At 41.1% G+C, this 20453-nt stretch overlaps 1 protein-coding gene across 1 annotated transcript in view; it reads right to left on the reverse strand.

The window, feature by feature from the left end:
- LOC124133430 overlaps positions 1 to 20453 on the reverse strand; it is a 43970-nt gene that overhangs the window by 16799 nt on the left and 6718 nt on the right. Inside the window, exons 10-24 of the mRNA XM_048401021.1 lie at positions 19622 to 20287; positions 19181 to 19372; positions 18869 to 19087; positions 17146 to 17778; positions 16304 to 16926; positions 14947 to 15454; positions 14442 to 14690; positions 9041 to 12041; positions 8288 to 8460; positions 6080 to 6235; positions 5028 to 5329; positions 3449 to 3574; positions 1847 to 1888; positions 945 to 1076; positions 469 to 565 (exon numbers count right to left, since the gene is read on the reverse strand). Of these exons, the coding sequence (XP_048256978.1) occupies positions 469 to 565; positions 945 to 1076; positions 1847 to 1888; positions 3449 to 3574; positions 5028 to 5329; positions 6080 to 6235; positions 8288 to 8460; positions 9041 to 12041; positions 14442 to 14690; positions 14947 to 15454; positions 16304 to 16926; positions 17146 to 17778; positions 18869 to 19087; positions 19181 to 19372; positions 19622 to 20287 (7119 nt within the window). The remainder of the gene's footprint in view (positions 1 to 468; positions 566 to 944; positions 1077 to 1846; positions 1889 to 3448; positions 3575 to 5027; positions 5330 to 6079; positions 6236 to 8287; positions 8461 to 9040; positions 12042 to 14441; positions 14691 to 14946; positions 15455 to 16303; positions 16927 to 17145; positions 17779 to 18868; positions 19088 to 19180; positions 19373 to 19621; positions 20288 to 20453) is intronic.

The raw sequence follows: 20453 nt of genomic DNA on the forward strand, positions 1-20453 counted from the left end.
GCCATCTAGTGTAAATTACAAACATCACTTGTATTCTCACTCAGATAGTCATTTGTGTCAAACTGATTCTCAAAGTGCGGGTAGCTAGAAGATGTTAACAAATCTCATTGAGAATTTTTTAGGAATTGTGTTACGACATTACATAAATAATATTTCACCAAAAACAACCAATATAACACATATACCCCAACTAATTGTAGTTGTGAAAAGTTATTTTAATATAATTATGCCTATTGTTGTACGCAAAGTTGCCATGGCAATGTGATAGGCAAGGTCAAGGCCATAGGCGAGACGAATCTAGGACTGGAACTATCGACATTTTGACAACATGGCCACCCTTGCTCCTCTCTTCATGAAGATAGTGGAATCATTTACTTCCCACATATGTGCTGTTTTGTCTATCAGTCAATCATTACCTACACACATATGATGTATCAAACTGTAGTATGTAGTATCAAACTCACTCACCTTTTGCCACTCTCTGCTGTGTGACGGTGTCGCTGGACTCATTGAAGGCGCTGTCTAAAGAGCCGAGGAGTGTGTTGTACACATGCACCGCCTCTTTCTGGTTAACAAAACATTGGCCAATAGCCACGGTCAAAAATATTCAATTGACAGAGCATAACAGATCCGCGTCGCTACAATAATCTTGATTTGATTTGTGTTCCTCATAATAAAGAAGTTGACATCCATAAATTCTCTTCCTGATGTGTATCACTTCCAAATGCCTTTCAAAGACTTAATTTGATCAGCATAATTTATGGTACTCAAACAAATTGAAATGCACAAGTATTCATCAACATATCCCGAAGGTGAACTACACTGTATAGGGCATGTTCTCCAATATATTCATAAGATAATTCATATTAAGATATCCCCGAAGGTAGAACTTTATATGGAATCCAAGCGGATACAAGGGAATGGCAGTAAAGGTGTGTTCTTACTCTGGAGCTGACAGAGAGTTCCTCGGGTTTCTGGATGACTTCCGTCAAAACGTCAGAAAGGAGTTCCACCTGAGAGGGAGTCTCCACCCAGTCTGCATGCCGAGATATGTGACTTACGACGTTCTCACGCATCTGCAGCCAAATTATGGTTTATTTGGTTTTACGACAGTGCACATGTTAGTGATGGTGAAGATTGGATTTGAAAAAGGAATGTTATTCTAATCAAGGAGGCAGGGTGACTTGGTATCAGTCCAATTATCACCATATATATTTGTTTTACTTATTAGGGGTGACTATTGTTCTGAAATCACTATTGCGATAACTATTGATATTGTAAGCAACTATTGCGATAAATATCGATAATTTTCAGTGTATCATTTTATATGGATTTTAGAGTTGAATTAAACCTTGGAACTGAAGTTTTCTTTGAATGTGATAACCATGACAACAAATAAAAAGTAAAGTTTGAGATATGCCGATTTGTTTTTTTTACAAAAATAATTTAAGAAATAGAAACTTCCACATTACGATGTGTAAATAACTACCAGTTATGATGAAAAGAAAAACAAATTTGAACAGCATTGCATGTATTTTGTTGATATGGTAAATACAATGGAAACTATCGATATTCCTAACTGAAATCGACACTATTCATTAGACACGGATTTAAGAATCGATTTATTGACTTTAAGTGCTTACCAATAGCAATATATCGATATGTCGATTTATCATGACACCCCTAATATATATATTACAAAAGTAATCACATTGTGACATAAAAAGCTGTGTTTTCTTTGAAAACATAGTTTTTCTTCATATGACATTATACAAAAAGCATCACGATTACAAAAGTGTACCAGTTGTGTCCAGGTGTTAGTTACAATATAGACAATATTGACTACCTGTACAGTCACTGTTACAGATGAACTGGCGGGGGAGTTCACCTGAAATACAAGCATGCTGAGAACGTGAACAAAACAATACCATGCAGTGCCATGCCATGCCTCAGACTACACCATGGGTTTCTTATTTCCACCTAGTTTCAATGATCAACCTACAGAAATGACATGTTTCTAAATATGTATGGTTCTGGTTTCGTCTCTTTCTTAACCACAGGATAACTTCTAGGTGTTTTCTTCCATTAAGCATTTTCCTGGAAAGAGGCAGGATTTAAACATATTAAATATCCGCGATGGTTGTCCGGTTTTCGATCATATTTTTCGGAGTGTTTTTTTTTAAATGTTTGATTAAATCTTTACGCGGAAGATGACTTTTTCCGAGGACTACTGTTTTAAAAAACGCGATTTTCCGCGTTTCCGCGGAGATTTCACATCCCTGATATTTTGTATGTTGATTTGGTGCTAATATGCCAAAATAACTAAAACATTGTTAGTATTTCTTTTTTTACATAACTTGTACCCATAATCATCTAAATTACCCTACTTTCATGCTGTGCAATACCTGAAAACGAACAAAACAATGAAAATCGGAAATTGCATGCAGGAACAAACATTATCACACGACAAGAAAGTGCTCATCAATCATATTAACATGCACCACTTTCTCAATGTATTCATGCGACAATGTGAGGGGAGGTGAAATGGGGTTTAACGCTGCGTTCAAGATCATTGCACTCCTCGTACCACCTCGAGCCACACGCCGATCAGCAATGTCTTAAAACACCTTAGAGAACTTTATATCCACAATTTGAAACCACTATGCTTATGACTGAAACACTACCAATCCGGCTAGCATAACCTTTCACATGCTCAGGATATAGATGTAATCGAGATTTCTATTGAATATGAAAAGGATTTTCTTGCTATACTTTCTCCATCTGTACTCTTAATTACACAGGTTGTAAATATTTCTTGTGAGAGAGACAGAAATGTTCAGTTTACTGAACTGGCTTATCCTATTTAAACATATATGAACGTCACACTACCAATAGTTGAGGAACAATCTAATTGTCGACGTAGGCTTCATGTGACAATTACCACATTTCGTAATTCGATTCGTGCACATTAGACTTCTCTCTTGTCTTAACCCATTGATGGATATGCAAGAATGTAGCATACATTAAGATTACAAAATATATCAAGATGACATCATTCATTGTTCATGACGTCACATTAATATTATATGGGGGTATAAGTTATCGGCGTGGACATAGAAGTTAATATTGATTTTGTTAGCTGAGTGAAAAAACACATAGAAACCTGTTCTCAGGGATGTTTTTGTACGGAATGATGATATCTACAAGTTCGTTTTGGCTCCTCTCCGATGTTATAATAATACGACACGTGCTAGTTAAACTGAGCATACACACTGACACATATAATGAGATTGATGGATAAACGTACAACATGCAATCATCGCGATGAGACCATAATCCTTCACGATCAGTGAGTACACCTGTACAGGGGCGGTATTCATAAAGAAACTAAGATTTTTCTTAAGTCTAAACTTAAGTTTTAGAAATCTGACTTTGCTAGTAGTCTCACCTCGTCTAAGCTCTCCATGACCCCCAGGTTTATGAGCAATAGGGCGGAGATGTCTTTCTCGGCTTCAAATCTTGCATAGGTGTCACCACTGTGAACGCTCGCCACGAGGTCGATATTTGGGATAACCTGAAATGTTTATATTTTTTCAGTCATATACATTTTTTCATTTGGGCACTAAGTTATCGCACGAGATCCAGTGGTAGCGCTTGCTGACTTAGTTGATGCGTGTCATCGTATCCCAATTGCGTGAGACGATGCTCATGATGTCAATCACTTGATTGTCTTGTCCAGACTCGATTATTTACAGACCGATGTCAATTAGTTGGGATAGCGCCGACAAACAAACAAACACACAAACAAACGTTTGATTAAAATATATGTTATAATAACATTTGTGGGTCGATTCTTAGCTAATCGTTCTTATTTTGGAAGCTTAGTATATATTTTTTCGTCTCATTAAAAAGGAATTTATGATGATTTTCTGTTGGCGTATAGTGTTCATTCCAACCATTTCCAAAACAACTATAACACGACACTGGTTCACATCTGCTACAGTTACTACTTCCTTTCGTCTCGTACAACATCATCATCACCATCAGGGCGGTCGGGTAGCCTAGTGGTTAAAGCGTTGGCTCGTCACGCCGAAGACCCGGGTTCGATTCCCGACATGGGTACAATGTGTGAAGCCCATTTCTGGTGTCCCCCGCCGTGATATTGCTGGAATATTGCTAAAAGCGGCGTAAAACCATACTCACTCACTCACTCATCACCATCAACAACCGAGACAACTTAGAAGTGAACCTTACCTATTACATAGTAGTTTCAAATCCCAATACCTCAGCACAATGCAGTAAAAATGTGTTTTTAAAACTTGAATACCTTATAGAAAGTCTTGTACCTTATATGAAAAAAAATCTGCATATTCGTCAGTATTCCTGATAAAATATCCTTGGCTCGAACTAAAGCTTCTCGTGCACGAATAGACCATTTGAGCTGATTTTATAAAAAAGGTGAGGTAAGGTGAAATGGGGTTTAACGTCGCGTCAAAGATGACTGCACTTATAAGCGATGTGCATGCACGTGTGTGTGTGTGATAGACTGATGCTGATTTATAATGCTAGCACACTGAGATACCATGCCGCAGTTTAACATGAATACCCCACTCAGACACGGTATACTGACTCCGAGCCGACCAGTCCTTGTTTTAGCCCCTTAATGCCGAGCGCCAGACAGGGTAACAACAAGTACCATCTTTCAACGTCTTTTGGTATGACGCGGCCGGGGATCGAAACCCTGACCTTCCGCTCTCTGGGCGGAAGCTCTACCACTAGACCACGGAGGCGGTCGATTATTGGAATAACACAAGATAGATATTGTGCGTGTCATAAACCATTGCAAAAGAATCACACATCTCCAAGATATCAATTGCACAATAGGGATTCCATTTTCATATCAATAACGCTGAATGATAAGTCATTTGCTTAAAAGAACAATGAATCCATAGTGCTGACGATTCTACATCGCTCGAAATGTTGAGATAATGGGAGGTTGAGTTAATGAACATTAATTAGGGACCAACCTTGATAGAAAGCGTAGTGACATTTGAAGCTCCACTGCTATCTGCTACTTCAATATATAGGTCAATATGATGATCCTCTTCAGGTTGTCCACTTCGAAAAATCACTTCGGATGTGTGTACGTTGGTCCCGGTCACCTCATAGAACACATGGGGTCTGGATGACAAACCTCGTACTCGGTAGGAGAATTTAAATGTCAGTGGTTCCTTGTATCTGCTGTCCTCCAAAGGGTCTGGGGCTGGGCGATCACCTTCGTCTAACCAATCTTCGCAGAAAATCACAAACTTCGTCGCAAACTCCATGCCTGAAAATATATTGGTCATACATACACGTGTCCCACACAGTGGTCAGTTGGTCAGCATGTTAGAAGGCCTGCTTTCAACGAGGTAGCCTAGTTGGCGCTTCACATCTAATCAATGAATCAACCCATGATATTCACGAACCAAAGGTGTATCCACAATGGCTCAGTAATTGCGGTCCAAAACGTGTAAAATCGTCACCTAAAGTGTTTGTTGTTTGACGCCGCACTCAGCAATATTCCAACTATATGACGGCGGTCGGTAACCAGACAATCCAGTGATTGACATCATGTGCATCCACCTACGCAATTGGGAAATGATGTATCAACAAAGTCAGAGAGCCAGACCATCTGATCTAAATAATAAAGTCTGGACCAGACAGTCCAGTGACTGACATCATGAACATGATCCATGCAATTGGGATACGGAGACATGCATCTGCCAAGTCAGCGAGCCTGAGCACCCGATCCCGTTAGTCTGTTAGTGTTGCATCTGTTCTTTAGAAGCATGTAAAGACAACTTTAGCCATTTGGCTGTTTCTATTATCAGTCAAACTTGGGCTGACGGTGGTCTGTAAATAATCAAGTCTGCACCAGACAATACAGTGATTGACATCATGAGCATCGATCCACGCAAGTGGGCTATGATGACATGCATCAACCGAGTCAGTGAGTCTGACCACCCGATCCATTAAGTCGCCTCTTAGGACTTTTACCGCAAGCATGGGTTGCTGGAATATGAACAGGTCTACTGACCCAGTTGTTTATCAGCGTAGCAGTGTCCGCCATAAGGAGGGAAGTTGATGCTGACGTGTCTCTCGGTGATCATGTCGTTGGACGTCAGTCTAAGACGGTAGTCAACTCCAGGAGAGAGAAGTCCCGGGTTCAGTGCTAAGTTGGGACCCTCGAAACCTGGACATATCACAATAAAAAACATTGTAGACTATGTGAAATAATTACGCTTTGGTTGAATGCAGCTAAATTGCTTAAACCCGCAGAAGTAGTAAACAGAATACAGTGGGAGAACGAGAGAAAGATTAGGAGAAGAAAGGAGAAGAATGGCCAAGAGTTCATTTACATGAATAATATGCACATGCACATATTTTCTTACAACAAACGTTCATATTTTTATACATTTGTAGTTACATAGGTAAATGTCTTTTTACATATAGGGACACGTTTTTAATAACAGAAACTTTTTCTGGTATTTTGACGTGATTGTAAACTTTGTATATATGTCCGTTCTTTTGTGGCCTCGACCCATTTGCCACCATATTTTCGTTTGGTTCAGATTTGAATTATCTGACCCTAAAAATAGCAGTTCAATCAAATTACACTGTTCTGTCGTGATTGAAATAGGCAGCGTTATAACGAGTACCTGACTCGCCATGTTGCCTGCTGTCTCTAATGCAGCTTCCCGTCTCATCTTAATACTCATGAAAACAGCTCTGAATGGGAAAATCCTTTTTAACTGTCTTCTGAATCGATAAAGTATATCGAGGAAATCTCCCCCGTCACGTTCATTGTGTCGGCCATTGAAGTCCTGTATTTTGATGTAATGTATTACAAGCGCTGTCACTGTGACTGATTTAATCTGGTAATCATTTTCATCAAAGATGATATTATTTGAATCTACTCGTTGCAACCAAACTACAAACAAAATAATTAAAGTATACATACACTCATGCCATCTCTCCTTTTCAGGAAATATTTTATTCCTCGTTACCGCTTGTTGTTGCATGTCAGTCAGTGAAACCGTGAAGTCACACGTGCTAAAGATCACTAGATAAAAATGTGGTATACCTTCGAGGTATAAAATAGTGATATAGAAATTTATAAGAATTGGCCTTCACCCTGTGACAGTTCTTGAACCCTCACACAATGAGGGCCAAACTGTTTGAACGTCGTCTCACGTTTCCGTTTCCAAGCTCATACAGTTTGGCCCTCACTCTGTGAAGGTTCATATTTCACGAAAAGAAAGTCAGTTCTTAAGTGTCAAGTTCGAAACACTAGATCATGCTTGTAAAACATCATGCAATACTCAAACCAATACTTCATCAACCATGCAAAATACCTGTCTGTTCCGCGACTGTTGTTTTTTCACCTGTACAGAAATGGTCATTGTTACACTATGCATATGTAACCTAGCACATGTGATATTTGAGTGAATGTTTGCAGAAAACAATATTACAACGATGTGAAGGCGGCCTAAGGATACTCGACTTCAGCCAATATCAGCCAGTGGAGACATTGTATCCACCCGATACTCATTAAAGTCGGATTAAAAGACAAACTTACCTTCAGAAAGATAACTATTCTGAGCTGTTCTCGACACATACTACGATAGCAGTAGTCCAGCTATATGTAAATAATCGAATCTGGACCAAAGAAGTAATTGACATCATGAACATCGATGCAATTATGATTCACGACATGCGATCTCTGAAACTGATGACATGATCTATTTAGTCGCAGCTAACGAGAAGCTGCATCTGTCGGTTGCTTGACGCTCAGTGTTCAACCCGCGAATGTCAATTTTGTCTTTCACAACCTGGATTTATATGACCCCTTTGATACATTGGGACTTGTATGGAACCATGCATACAATCTCCATAATAGGTCTATGTCACAACGTCAATGACGTACGTTTCCTTTTGCTCGATAGTAAGACATAGATAATTGTTTTGCTTGAATTAACGCTTCTTGAGGAATGAGGTAAAACTCTTAATTTTCTTCACATGGAGATGTGTAATTATCATGATATCATCACTGAAATGATCAAACAAGAACAGCACTAAGGTCATGGGGGAGTAAGAGAACTTCGATAGTCGCTCTGCCACAGCCGCATTGAGTCATGGACTTCTGATCATATGTATATATAGTTGTTAAGGCCAGCATCGGAACAATACACGAAGAACTATATATTATTCACCTATCACGGCCCACGAACTATATATTATTCACCTATCACGGCCCACAGTGTGATGTTGAGCTGTTGGTAGTCGTCCCCATCAAGAATGAAGAGCTCCCAGAGAAAGGGTAGGTCCAACTGTTCCAGCTGGGTACACACGCTACAGACACTCTCTAGTCGCAGCGGCTGGTTCGCAACTACCTTGGCGCCACAGTTGTCAAAACACCTTCAAAACAAAAACATTGGGGGATCTTGAAGGCATGATTATGTGTGTTCTGATTTATTTGAGGTATCAAGGGTGAGGGTAAAAGTACTTCTACGTTAGTTTCTATGCGCCCCGGATGTGTCTTCAACCGAAACGTCCTGGAAGAAGTAATATATTACAAGAATTCATCCCAAATTCTGTAAGGTCAAAGTCAACAGCTCGAACGTACAGTTTTCGCGGCAGTGAAACCCCAGACATCTGGGTGTTTTTTTAAATATCTGGATTATCGAATCAGGGTTCCGTAAATATGCCTTATATATGTGGTCGTACTTACACCAAATTGGTCAATTCAAAGGGCCCGGAACATAAGGTATTTCACTGTATACAGAAAATGAACGAGACAAAAATATCTTTTCCATTATCATTAGCTCTACTAAAGGGTAAGCTATCCTGCCCTACCGGTGTCACAAGTCACAAACACATCCAAAGGCAGACCAATAATTCATCTGGGGCATAAAGGTCAAAACAGGGAATTGCATCGGACATACATTTGTCACTGATGCGTCACAATTTCAGCGGAAAAATAAAGACACCCACTTACCGCATTGTAATAGGATATATTCTTGATCCGACAGTTTTCACTCTGTGTTCTCCATACATCACACGACTATCTTTACTGATGACCAGGCCGAATACATACACCAGGTTCACCACCAGTTCAGATGAGTTCAGATAAAGTCTTTCGGAGGTCTGGTTAAGATATCCGTATCCATTCCCAAGACACCCAGGACTGTCCGTTGAAACGCTGTCCAAGGGGACGCTGTCATTGTCAGTGATAAAAGACTCATTCAGCAGTCGACAGAACCACTTGTATTGTAATCCTTCAGTGGTGTTACCACTGTGGTCTGGATCATGGGATGCACTGCCATCCACTACCAGATCATCGCCTACATACACCGTTCGGAAATAGTCCCCCGATATGGAGAATATGAGCTGGGAAGGTACAATTTCTATGAATGAGTAATCAGTTGTTTTAAATGGGGAACCCTTTTCATAGGACACAGTAAGGGATATTTTGTACACTCCATACGGTAAATAGTTGGATGGAACGGTTATCGAAGGCAGGCCGTTTGTTGGGCTGATTATTTCTTGTATGACATCAACCACCTGATGTGATTGGTTGCCTGATACGGACACCTTTTCCATGACCCATCTGTAGACTGTGTTGACTGGAGGAACACACTGGGTGTCAATGTTAGCTGACAACTCAAACCGTTTCGACCGTTTTATGGTGACTGGGGAAAATCCGTTCTTTGAGAGACCTAGTATCTCAACCTGTGGCTCAATACAGAGATACTCCAGGATGTTCACTGACAGCGATACAAAGTCCCATGATACTTCGTTAGAGCTGTTCACTGTGACGTTGTAAGTGCCTTCCAGATAGAACACATGAGTGACAACCAGCGGTGACCCCAGGTTTTCTTCAAAAGTGATTCCGTTATACTCTGGACGGGATGGACAGGAAGCTACTCCATATAACATTTCAGTCCCGTCATTGAAGTCAAACACAAAGCAGGTGTCTGTTCCCGCCGACACCATCGTCAGAAAGATAGTGACAGTGGTGTTGATTCGGACTGGAGCATTTGACGTGAGGATGAGTCCCTCAACCCTCTCCTGCACATGGACCATCAGTGTTTCTGACACATTGTTGAAGCTATTGGATGCCCAGACCGTGACTCCATAGCCCACAGTGTCATTGTATACGTGTTCCACCGTATCTACAGCAGTCGGGTAGGATTTGGTATAGTTTCGCGTAAATGACGTTCCATCTCCCAGATCGTAGCTATATGTGATGAGCGACCCATAGGCTACATCTGCTGATGCGATGAGTGGTGAGCCAAACGGGATGAACATTCTATTTATAGCCACTGTGAAGTTAGATATGGGACCACCAACTTTGAGGTCTTTGAACAGAGACTTAGAACTGACATTATTTCGAATGGTAACGTTAAGAACAAAAACACCGTGCGTTACATACTTGTGTGTAATATTCTGGTAAAGGTTCTGAATGTCTGAATTCACATGTGACAATGAGCTTAAATCACCGAAATCTACATCAATAATTGCATTAGTGGGGATTTCTGACTCATTAAGGACCTTGAATATGACATTAAGTTCAAAGTCAACCGGATTTAAGACGTCATCTGCAATGACGTCAACACCAATGACAGACACTTCAGTGGTGAGTGTAGACGCTGTACTGACAATTCCATGTATGTTACGCACTGTAAGGTTGATTGTTTTTTCTCCAGCATAACTATAGCTGTGTTGGTATGAGAAGACATGGTTGAAGCTGTTACTGGGTGATGTCAGTTCCACGCTCGTCACCTCATCCAGCTGTAAGTCAATAGTCAGGTTGGAACCTTTTGCTACAGTAATTTCAAAGTTGATAACCGCGCCCACAGCATGGAACGTTCCATTGGGTACAATGGCCACCTGGTCAATTGGGATTTCAATGATGACACTTGTGTTATAGTCTTCCTGAGATACGAGATTAGAGGCTACAAGAGCTAGAGCATGTTGTCCCGTCCAGTTGTAGAAGTCATGTGGTATTACTGCAGATCCAGACAAATTACTGAACATGTAGTTTTCAAGGTTTGTCTCTGTACCATCGAGAAGAAGGGTGAATGTTACATTAGTTCCCGTATCGAGTGACCAGGACACGTTGAGATCGTCTGGGTAACGAACTGGGTTGTCGCTTGTCAGCTGGACGTTGCTGATGACATCTTGGATGATGATGGCGCCGATGTCAGTATGGTGAGAGACGTTGTTGTGACATGTAATATTGATAGCATTTACCCCTGCAGTGGAGTATGCGTGACTGAAGGAGAATGGAACAGCGTCATCCATTTTGAACAAACTGTCGCTATCCCCATCTCCAAAGTCTGCCTCACAAGTGATGTTAGTTCCATTTAGGACTGTTACAGAGAAGCTTATCAGCTCGCTTGTCTTTTCAGCACTTATATAATCTGTGGCTATACTTGTTATAGGTATGTATACATAAATATCAGTCAAATAGTCCTTATAACTGATTTCATTCATGGCTCTTACAGACAGAGTAAATCTGCCAACTTTATCCGCAACAAATGACGCAGTATTAAATCCTGTAAAGTAATCTTCATCAATGGCTTGTGTTGAGATGAAATACCCTGCATACGTGTCGTTATTAACCTCCATTGTAAAATTTATAACTTGACCCATAACTAACACAACACCTGGTGTCGTGGTCACGACAAGCGTGTCTATCCCAACAGTCGGTGCTATGAGAGGTTGCAGGCTTCCGGTGTTATATACGGAGACGGCGTTATCTCCGCCACACGTCTCAGACACGACGGTGGAGCAGTTGATGTTACAGCTGACGTCAGGGATGGTGGGCTCGGTACCCAGATCGTCACTACAGAAGCACTCTGTTCCATTGAAAATCCCAGCAAACTGACTGGCAGCCTGGTGGCACAGCTGGCGACACTCCTCCCAGTCGCTGACATTTCCCACAGTGGTAAGTGCAGATACAGCGGTGTCCGCTACACATGACGTGAAGTAGTCTGAAAGAGATGTATACATTATACCTGACACCTTAAACAATAAACAATTATAAGCAGTTAGGTTCCATATACGTGTCCGGTGTCCATTTGGATACGTTTTATTGACACATTTTTACGGTTCTTAAATTTTTAGATACTTTCCTTTACATTTATCATATTAACTATCTATATATATTATAATATATACTAAATATCTAAGCGCTTAGAGCATGCTTATGCATGGAGTACAGCGCCATATATATGGGCTATTGTCATCATTATTATTTTGATATTTTATGGGCCTTAGAACAAATCGAAACTTGGCATCAGTCTGAAGATGTAAAGATTTTAAGAAAGCTATTTAAACCAAATTTTATACAGGTGCAAACGTTGTAGCTATAAAATAACAAACAAAAAAATTAAACGTATTTGGTACATCGCATCACTGTACTGAACATATCTGAATTGTGTCGCACGAGCTTAGCGTATCAATGTATGATACAACGTAACATGTGCATCACCCTGTCACAGTAAATGTGCACCAATGACAGGATATTTAAACAGCTTCAGGTGTGAGCTTAGCGTATCAATGTATGATACAACGTAACATGTGCATCACCCTGTCACAGTAAATGTGCACCAATGACAGGATATTTAAACAGCTTCAGGTGTGAGCTTAGCGTACCAATGTGTGATACAACGTAACATGTGTATCACCCTGTCACAGTAAATGTGCACCAATGACAGGATATTTAAACAGCTTCAGGTGTGAGCTTAGCGTACCAATGTAGGATACAACGTAACATGTGTATGACCCTGTCACAGTAAATGTGCACCAATGACAGGATATTTAAACAGCTTCAGGTGTGAGCTTAGCGTACCAATGTAGGATACAACGTAACATGTGTATCACCCTGTCACAGTAAATGTGCACCAATGACAGGATATTTAAACAGCTTCAGGTGTGAGATTAGCGTACCAATGTAGGATACAACGTAACATGTGTATGACCCTGTCACAGTAAATGTGCACCAATGACAGGATATTTAAACAGCTTCAGGTGTGAGCTTAGCGTACCAATGTAGGATACAACGTAACATGTGTATGACCCTGTCACAGTAAATGTGCACCAATGACAGGATATTTAAACAGCTTCAGGTGTGAGATTAGCGTACCAATGTAGGATACAACGTAACATGTGTATGACCCTGTCACAGTAAATGTGCACCAATGACAGGATATTTAAACAGCTTCAGGTGTGAGATTAGCGTACCAATGTAGGATACAACGTAACATGTGTATGACCCTGTCATAGTAAATGTGCACCAATGACAGGATATTTAAACAGCTTCAGGTGTGAGATTAGCGTACCAATGTAGGATACAACGTAACATGTGTATGACCCTGTCACAGTAAATGTGCACCAATGACAGGCTATTTAAACAGCTTCAGGTGTGAGCTTAGCGTACCAATGTATGATACAACGTAACATGTGTATGACCCTGTCACAGTAAATGTGCACCAATGACAGGATATTTAAACAGCTTCAGGTGTGAGCTTAGCGTACCAATGTAGGATACAACGTAACATGTGTATGACCCTGTCACAGTAAATGTGCACCAATGACAGGATATTTAAACAGCTTCAGGTGTGAGCTTAGCGTATCAATGTATGATACAACGTAACATGTGTATGACCCTGTCACAGTAAATGTGCACCAATGACAGGATATTTAAACAGCTTCAGGTGTGAGATTAGCGTACCAATGTAGGATACAACGTAACATGTGTATGACCCTGTCACAGTAAATGTGCACCAATGACAGGCTATTTAAACAGCTTCAGGTGTGAGCTTAGCGTACCAATGTATGATACAACGTAACATGTGTATGACCCTGTCACAGTAAATGTGCACCAATGACAGGATATTTAAACAGCTTCAGGTGTGAGCTTAGCGTACCAATGTAGGATACAACGTAACATGTGTATGACCCTGTCACAGTAAATGTGCACCAATGACAGGATATTTAAACAGCTTCAGGTGTGAGCTTAGCGTATCAATGTATGATACAACGTAACATGTGTATGACCCTGTCACAGTAAATGTGCACCAATGACAGGATATTTAAACAGCTTCAGGTGTGAGATTAGCGTACCAATGTAGGATACAACGTAACATGTGTATGACCCTGTCACAGTAGATGTGCACCAATGACAGGATATTTAAACAGCTTCAGGTGTGAGATTAGCGTACCAATGTAGGATACAACGTAACATGTGTATGACCCTGTCACAGTAAATGTGCACCAATGACAGGCTATTTAAACAGCTTCAGGTGTGAGCTTAGCGTACCAATGTAGGATACAGCGTAACATGTGTATCACTCTCTCACGGTAAATGTGTACCAATGAGCTTAACTTACCGAGGTATGGCAACTTGACAGGGATGAAAGTGTCACACGTGTCTGTGTTGTTGAGGCTGGACGCCGTAAGTTGGTCAGGAATCAGGTAGCAGTTCCCCAGCTCGACGTGTGGGCAGAAGGAGAAAGTGTTGCACTCTGTGATGTTGTCCTCACTACACAGGCTGTAGCAGTCAGTCAGGGATATTCCTTCAGATACTGTCGACCCGGTGCGGTCAATATCATAATGGACAAAATGCATCCAGGCCTCAACTGTTTGGACAGTGAAAATCAACGATGTAGTAATATAATAGTCAAAATGAAATCACTTCCCGGAAAACGTCTCACAAACAGTCAAAACACCCACTGTAACCAACTGAACCCCGGTTTAGTCTGTTTTAAACACATGTCCCCATGTTTCACAACCATGGCGACACTTTCCGGTTAAAAAAGCCAATCACACAAAGTTATCGCCAAGTAATATATTTTTTTTTTTATATTGATGTCAAACACGATGTTGGATTCTTACCTTGTCCACTTTGGGAACCATCCACTGCCTTGTCCCACATATCGATCTGTCCAATTTCAAAATTAGGCAGCTCTGTCACTTCAACACTTGATCTGCCAATCAGTAAACGTCTATCGACGCCTGAAGCAAGAGTCGTCCGTGCCTTTCCATTGTCTTCCCCTGCAAGCTGCTTGTCTACAAACACCTTCAGAGACACGTTTGGGTGGAACTCTGCCACGACATGGCTCCATTGTCTATATTGCATATTGAACAGCACAGAATACTCCTTGTCTAACGTCTTTGCTCCAAGTTTGAAGTACCTTCTGAATTGCATTGACTGGTTGTTAGGGACAAATTGTAAAAATACACCAGTCCCGTCATCAGTATCTCCACCCGTTGTGAGGATCATCTGATCGTGGTCATTTTGGTCCAGGAAACGGACCATTACGCTTAGCGTCAAACCGTGAAGACACGAACCGCCTTGAAGATGACAGGATCCGCTTATGACCTCTGAGGTCAAGTTGAGGTACTGTGAATTGTCCGTCAGGGTCAAACTGTTTCCAGGAAAACCGGAAGAGGTTGTATTCCAGTGGAATGGATTTTCAACGAAAACCGATTGTACTGTAAGAGAAATCAGACACTACAAGCAGTGTTAACCAAATCTATATATCACATCAAGGCATTACTTGCTTCACCTAAGAATAGAATCCAAGTGTCAATTAAAAATATTTCACACTTCACATACAAATTCAGTTATTACTGTCACATGAAATATATGCGGTAAGGAGAGGTAAAATGGGTTTTGATAGACCGTTCAAAACTACAACATATATATAGCGACTTCTATGTACGTGTATGTGTTGCTGCTTGTACTAGTACTCATTAATGACGGTTTCATAGTACGAGTCCTTTAAAATACCATGCCGCATGAATACCCAACTCGGTATACTGACTCCGAGCCGACCACTCCGTGCTTTATTCCCTTAATGCCGAGCGCCAGGCAGGGTAACAGGAGGTACCATCTTTTAAAATATTTTGGTATCACGCGGCCGGGTATTGAAGCCTTCATTAGCCTTCCGCTGTCTGGACCGACGGTCTATCCACTAGACTACTGACATATATGAAAACGTTAAAATTATTTATGGGTACACTAGATATTTCTGAAATGGATGTTGACGTCAAAACTTAGCCCAGCCCTTCTATGTGATCTACATTCCGTTTGGTTGCTTCTGAGAAATGATGGCAGTGTGGTAGCAAAGTGGTTAAAGCGTTCCTTTGACACGCCGCATTGTTGGAATGTCACTAAGCACTGCTTTAAACAAAACTCACACACTTAATCATGAATCACAACATTCATCAACTTACGATATAATCTTACAGCTTCGACGTCTGTCAGAGACTGCTGCCAAAAGAGGAACTCATCGATGCCACCAGTGAATCCATCAAGGGAGGTCACTCTATCATCAGCTTTGCCTAAGTGAAACCGGGTGACAGGGTAACTATCATCGGAGAGAACACGAGTTTCATCACTCGTCACTAGGAATCCATTCACAAATAGATGCGGCGAAGCATCACGCCAAGTCAGCAGTAGATGCGACCAGAACCAGTCGCCCATGTGGAAAGGGATGTTATGCTCTGTTTTCCCATCTCTCACCGTCAGCCAATAGGATGGAGGGTAGTGTACGTATTGTGGGTGGGAGGTGTGGTATGTTATCATAAATCCCCGATGCTCATTGATCGCGGATGCGATGCCAAAGTCCGTTTCTGATTCATTCATCTGAGGTTTTATCCACACCACAATGGTAAATCCGTCATCACACAGGTCAAATGAACCAAAACAGTCGAAAGTGAATTGTCCTTTATGACTGACTGAATCTCCCGAATCGATGTATATGGCGTACCCAAACTTTCCAGGCAGTCTCTCTGTGGTTGGCTGCAGGTTCAGTACGTTATTGTACTCAAAATTGAGTTCCATCTGAGTTGACTGTGAATACCCCGACACTACAAATACAAACAATCGTTCATTTGTCTACATAGGAATATATCTGAAAATAGCATTACATGATTATCGATGCACATGGACAAAAATGCACAGGAATAAGATTGTACTGAAAATGACATTTCTTTTAAAAACAAGAGTCACAATCTGGCTGAAAAAACACTAATTGGAATGTAATTTTCATGATGATGACATAAACAATATTCTCCGAAAGGACTTACCCTCTTTAAGAAGTTTCTCTGGTTCTAGAAGTATGTGTTCAAACACCTCAATCTCATCCATCCCACCAATAATCTGTTCTCCACCCGTAGGAGTGGCACCAATGGATAATGGCACAATGGTTCCTATATCTGGAGGCGTACACGAACCATTAAGTCTTGTGTTTTCTATATAGGTATTGTTCTGACCGTTGAAGGAAACGTATATATTAGAGGCGTTGGCGATGGATATGTCCATATGTATCCATGAGTAGGTGCCCATTTCATATCTTGTACTTGTGACAGTTTCACAATCACTGACCACAACATTCATAAAGTAATATTCATCAATATTCTGCCCATAGACGATAATTCCGTGATCGCTGCCTTGCTGCCTGGTGGATAACACAACTTGTCGACCCGTGGAGTTGGTGATTGGTTGAAGGTTGAACCAGGCTGACAGGGACCAACCGTTGTGGCAGAACCTGAAGTTGTTCAGGCATTCATCGGCGTAACTAGCTGCAGCATAGGTCAATGAGAAGTTGACGGTAGTGCCAATAATGCCTTCTACATTGTCTGTACCTGATGCAGTTGACAAGGTGGAATAGTTGAAACTCGGCATGTCCTTACCAAGGTATGCCTCTTTGTTGGGCAGCCCTGAAATCAACCGAAGGTGTATTGATATAGCAGTCTTCAGCATCGTTTTCTCCTTTAGTCTGCGCGAACAATTTTTTTATGTCAATACCTGTAACCAATGATTCCAATTGGCATAAAGGAGGTGGACATTTTTAAAATTTACAAAGCAATTGCAGTAGGATGAGCAGTAGATAATACTGAAGGATAGTCAGTCAATGTCTGTGTTACTTATTACCGCGTGTTGAGTGAGTGAATGAGTATGGTTTTACGCCGCATTTAGCCATATTCCAGCAATATCACGGCGGGGCACACCAGAAATTGGCTTTCCGCATTGTACCCATGTCGGGAATCGAACCCGGGTCTTCGGTGTGACAAGCGAACGCTTTAACCACTGACATCGCGTGTGGAAGATGTACCTAACTACACAAAGAGGTTAAGTTAGTACCAAAACCAAACCTTTTTGTTTACTACAAAGACTCTGTGTAATACATAAGTAACTGATTCTAAAACATCGTGGCTCCAGTGGTTATTACAAGTTACGTCCCCTCTGTCCCTCCTATTGACCAATCAGATTCTACTTGTCATATTACTTGCATTGGTGTCGAACAAAATGGCGATAATCAGAACTGTATGGCAATAAAACGGGCCTTACCTGGTGAAGGGCATTAAATTACTTGAGTACCTTGATTAAAGACATGAAATGATTTGGAAAATGTATGCCAACGCCGAGTTGACGGTACACATGCTTCACAAATCCTACAATCGACCGAAATCGGCACGGCAATTTTCGAACTGGATGTCAAGTTTGCTAAGCGATTTTGAATGGACTATACTCGTTCCTCCACCCAAATTATAACTTTAAAATTCCAGCCTAATTCTCCAAGGGTGGAAACTGGACTTTTCATAGACGAAGTTAACCGACCGCATATACAGAATGACATCGGATACAGAGAATTCTTGTATAAATTAAGCAGATTGTACTCAAATAATGCTACTATTATACCTTAAACAATAATGCGGTTACTCAAATGCTCAACCTGATAAGAAATGGGTTTTTCAGATGATTAGTCACGTTATCAAACAGACTGGCAAGGCCCATAAGAACCCTTACTGTAAGGAGATCTTTGACACAGAGCTGCCACGTGATGTTCGCAGTCCACAGCAACATGTCTCCAGGTGACCTGCTCCAGCATCACACAGAAGGCAGCAGCAGCAGCAGGTTTATCCATGTTGTCTGGGAGATGAGTAGCTCTGGTTCCATCGGACCATCGGTACGACCCATCGTTGCCAGTCTGTGACAGTCCAATGTGGACACCCATCTCGATACCACCTGAAGAATACATATGAAATTTGAACATCATATTGCCATTTTCATTAATGTCAGACTCGTAAATTTAAACGACACAAATAGTTCTAGACTTACTTGGACCAAGAACATTGGTAACGAGCCATTCATGCATAGCAGCATCTTGTTCCACAGCAAGAGTCCCTCCATCACTGTTGCATTGGATCTCTGCTTCTGACTGTGACCAGTAGGTGGCGCTGGCTGTCATGTTGTAACACAGGCTAGTTACATTATTGTATATCCAACCTTCACCACACACCGACACATGACCTGTTAAATAGAAGCAGTTCAATTAATATTCATTAAATGAACATCAAAATGTAAATGGCACAGGTTGAATGCAATCAGAATATTCATTTCTAATATCATATTTTTCATATATAATCATAACATCAATGAATCATCTGACTACCTACCTTTAGCTATTAGTATAAAGATCATCATTATTACTCTTTATAAAGAGGGAAAAAAGACATATTTATGGGAACTTGAAATAATCGAAGCTTAAATGAAGCTTACCATAATGTTCCCGTGTCTCACTGACAGTGATATCTCGCTCCACCAACCAGATGTCATCCAGCCTCCAAACTCCAACACTATCACTGGCTGTGGCTCCTATCTTCAGATCCTCAGGAACAGCAATTGTTCCTAGGGTCTGATTGTACATGACAGTCGCATTGACCCCTAATCTCTGGATGTCCAGCCCATTAAGATACACGTTCAGCCCCCGCTGTGGGTTCCAGCTGATGGACACGTGTATCCAGCGCTTGATTTGAACAGGGAACTGTAACGTCCACACAGTAGAACCTTCTGCTGCTGCAGCCACACAGGACACTCGATCAGAATCTGTTGGGACAGTCTCACACTTGAGGCTCAACCCAGTGATGTTTACCTCAGGGTCCCCCCCTATCTGTACCAGCTGCAGTTTACTGGATGTTGTTGGAATGCTTTCTATGGATGTCCAGAGAGTGACAGAGACACCAAACGTGCAGTATGAGATGTCTTTGAAGCAGGTCGAGTTGATTCCTCGAAGGCTGAATCCGGTTTTGTTTAAGATTAATGCCAAACCGTTAAGACCGCCTTCGTATACATGTGTTCCAAATGAATCAAAGTCAAAGGATATCCCGGGATCTGTCGCGTTCTGCATATCCCCCTCCTCCATGGTAACAACAAGGCTATCGTAACCTGTCATGTACAAACAAATCATGTTATAAGAAGTCTTTACTGCTAACAAATCATACATCATTCAATGGACATTTTATTTCAATAAACAAGTACTTAAAGGATAAACATGTTCACTAGGTTCCATTTAATATGACAAGTTTATAAACTAGTATGCCCAGATACATCA

This window comes from Haliotis rufescens, unplaced genomic scaffold, assembly GCF_023055435.1.
Source record: "Haliotis rufescens isolate VD_foot unplaced genomic scaffold, xgHalRufe1.0.p SCAF_20, whole genome shotgun sequence".
Taxonomy (NCBI): domain Eukaryota; kingdom Metazoa; phylum Mollusca; class Gastropoda; order Lepetellida; family Haliotidae; genus Haliotis; species Haliotis rufescens.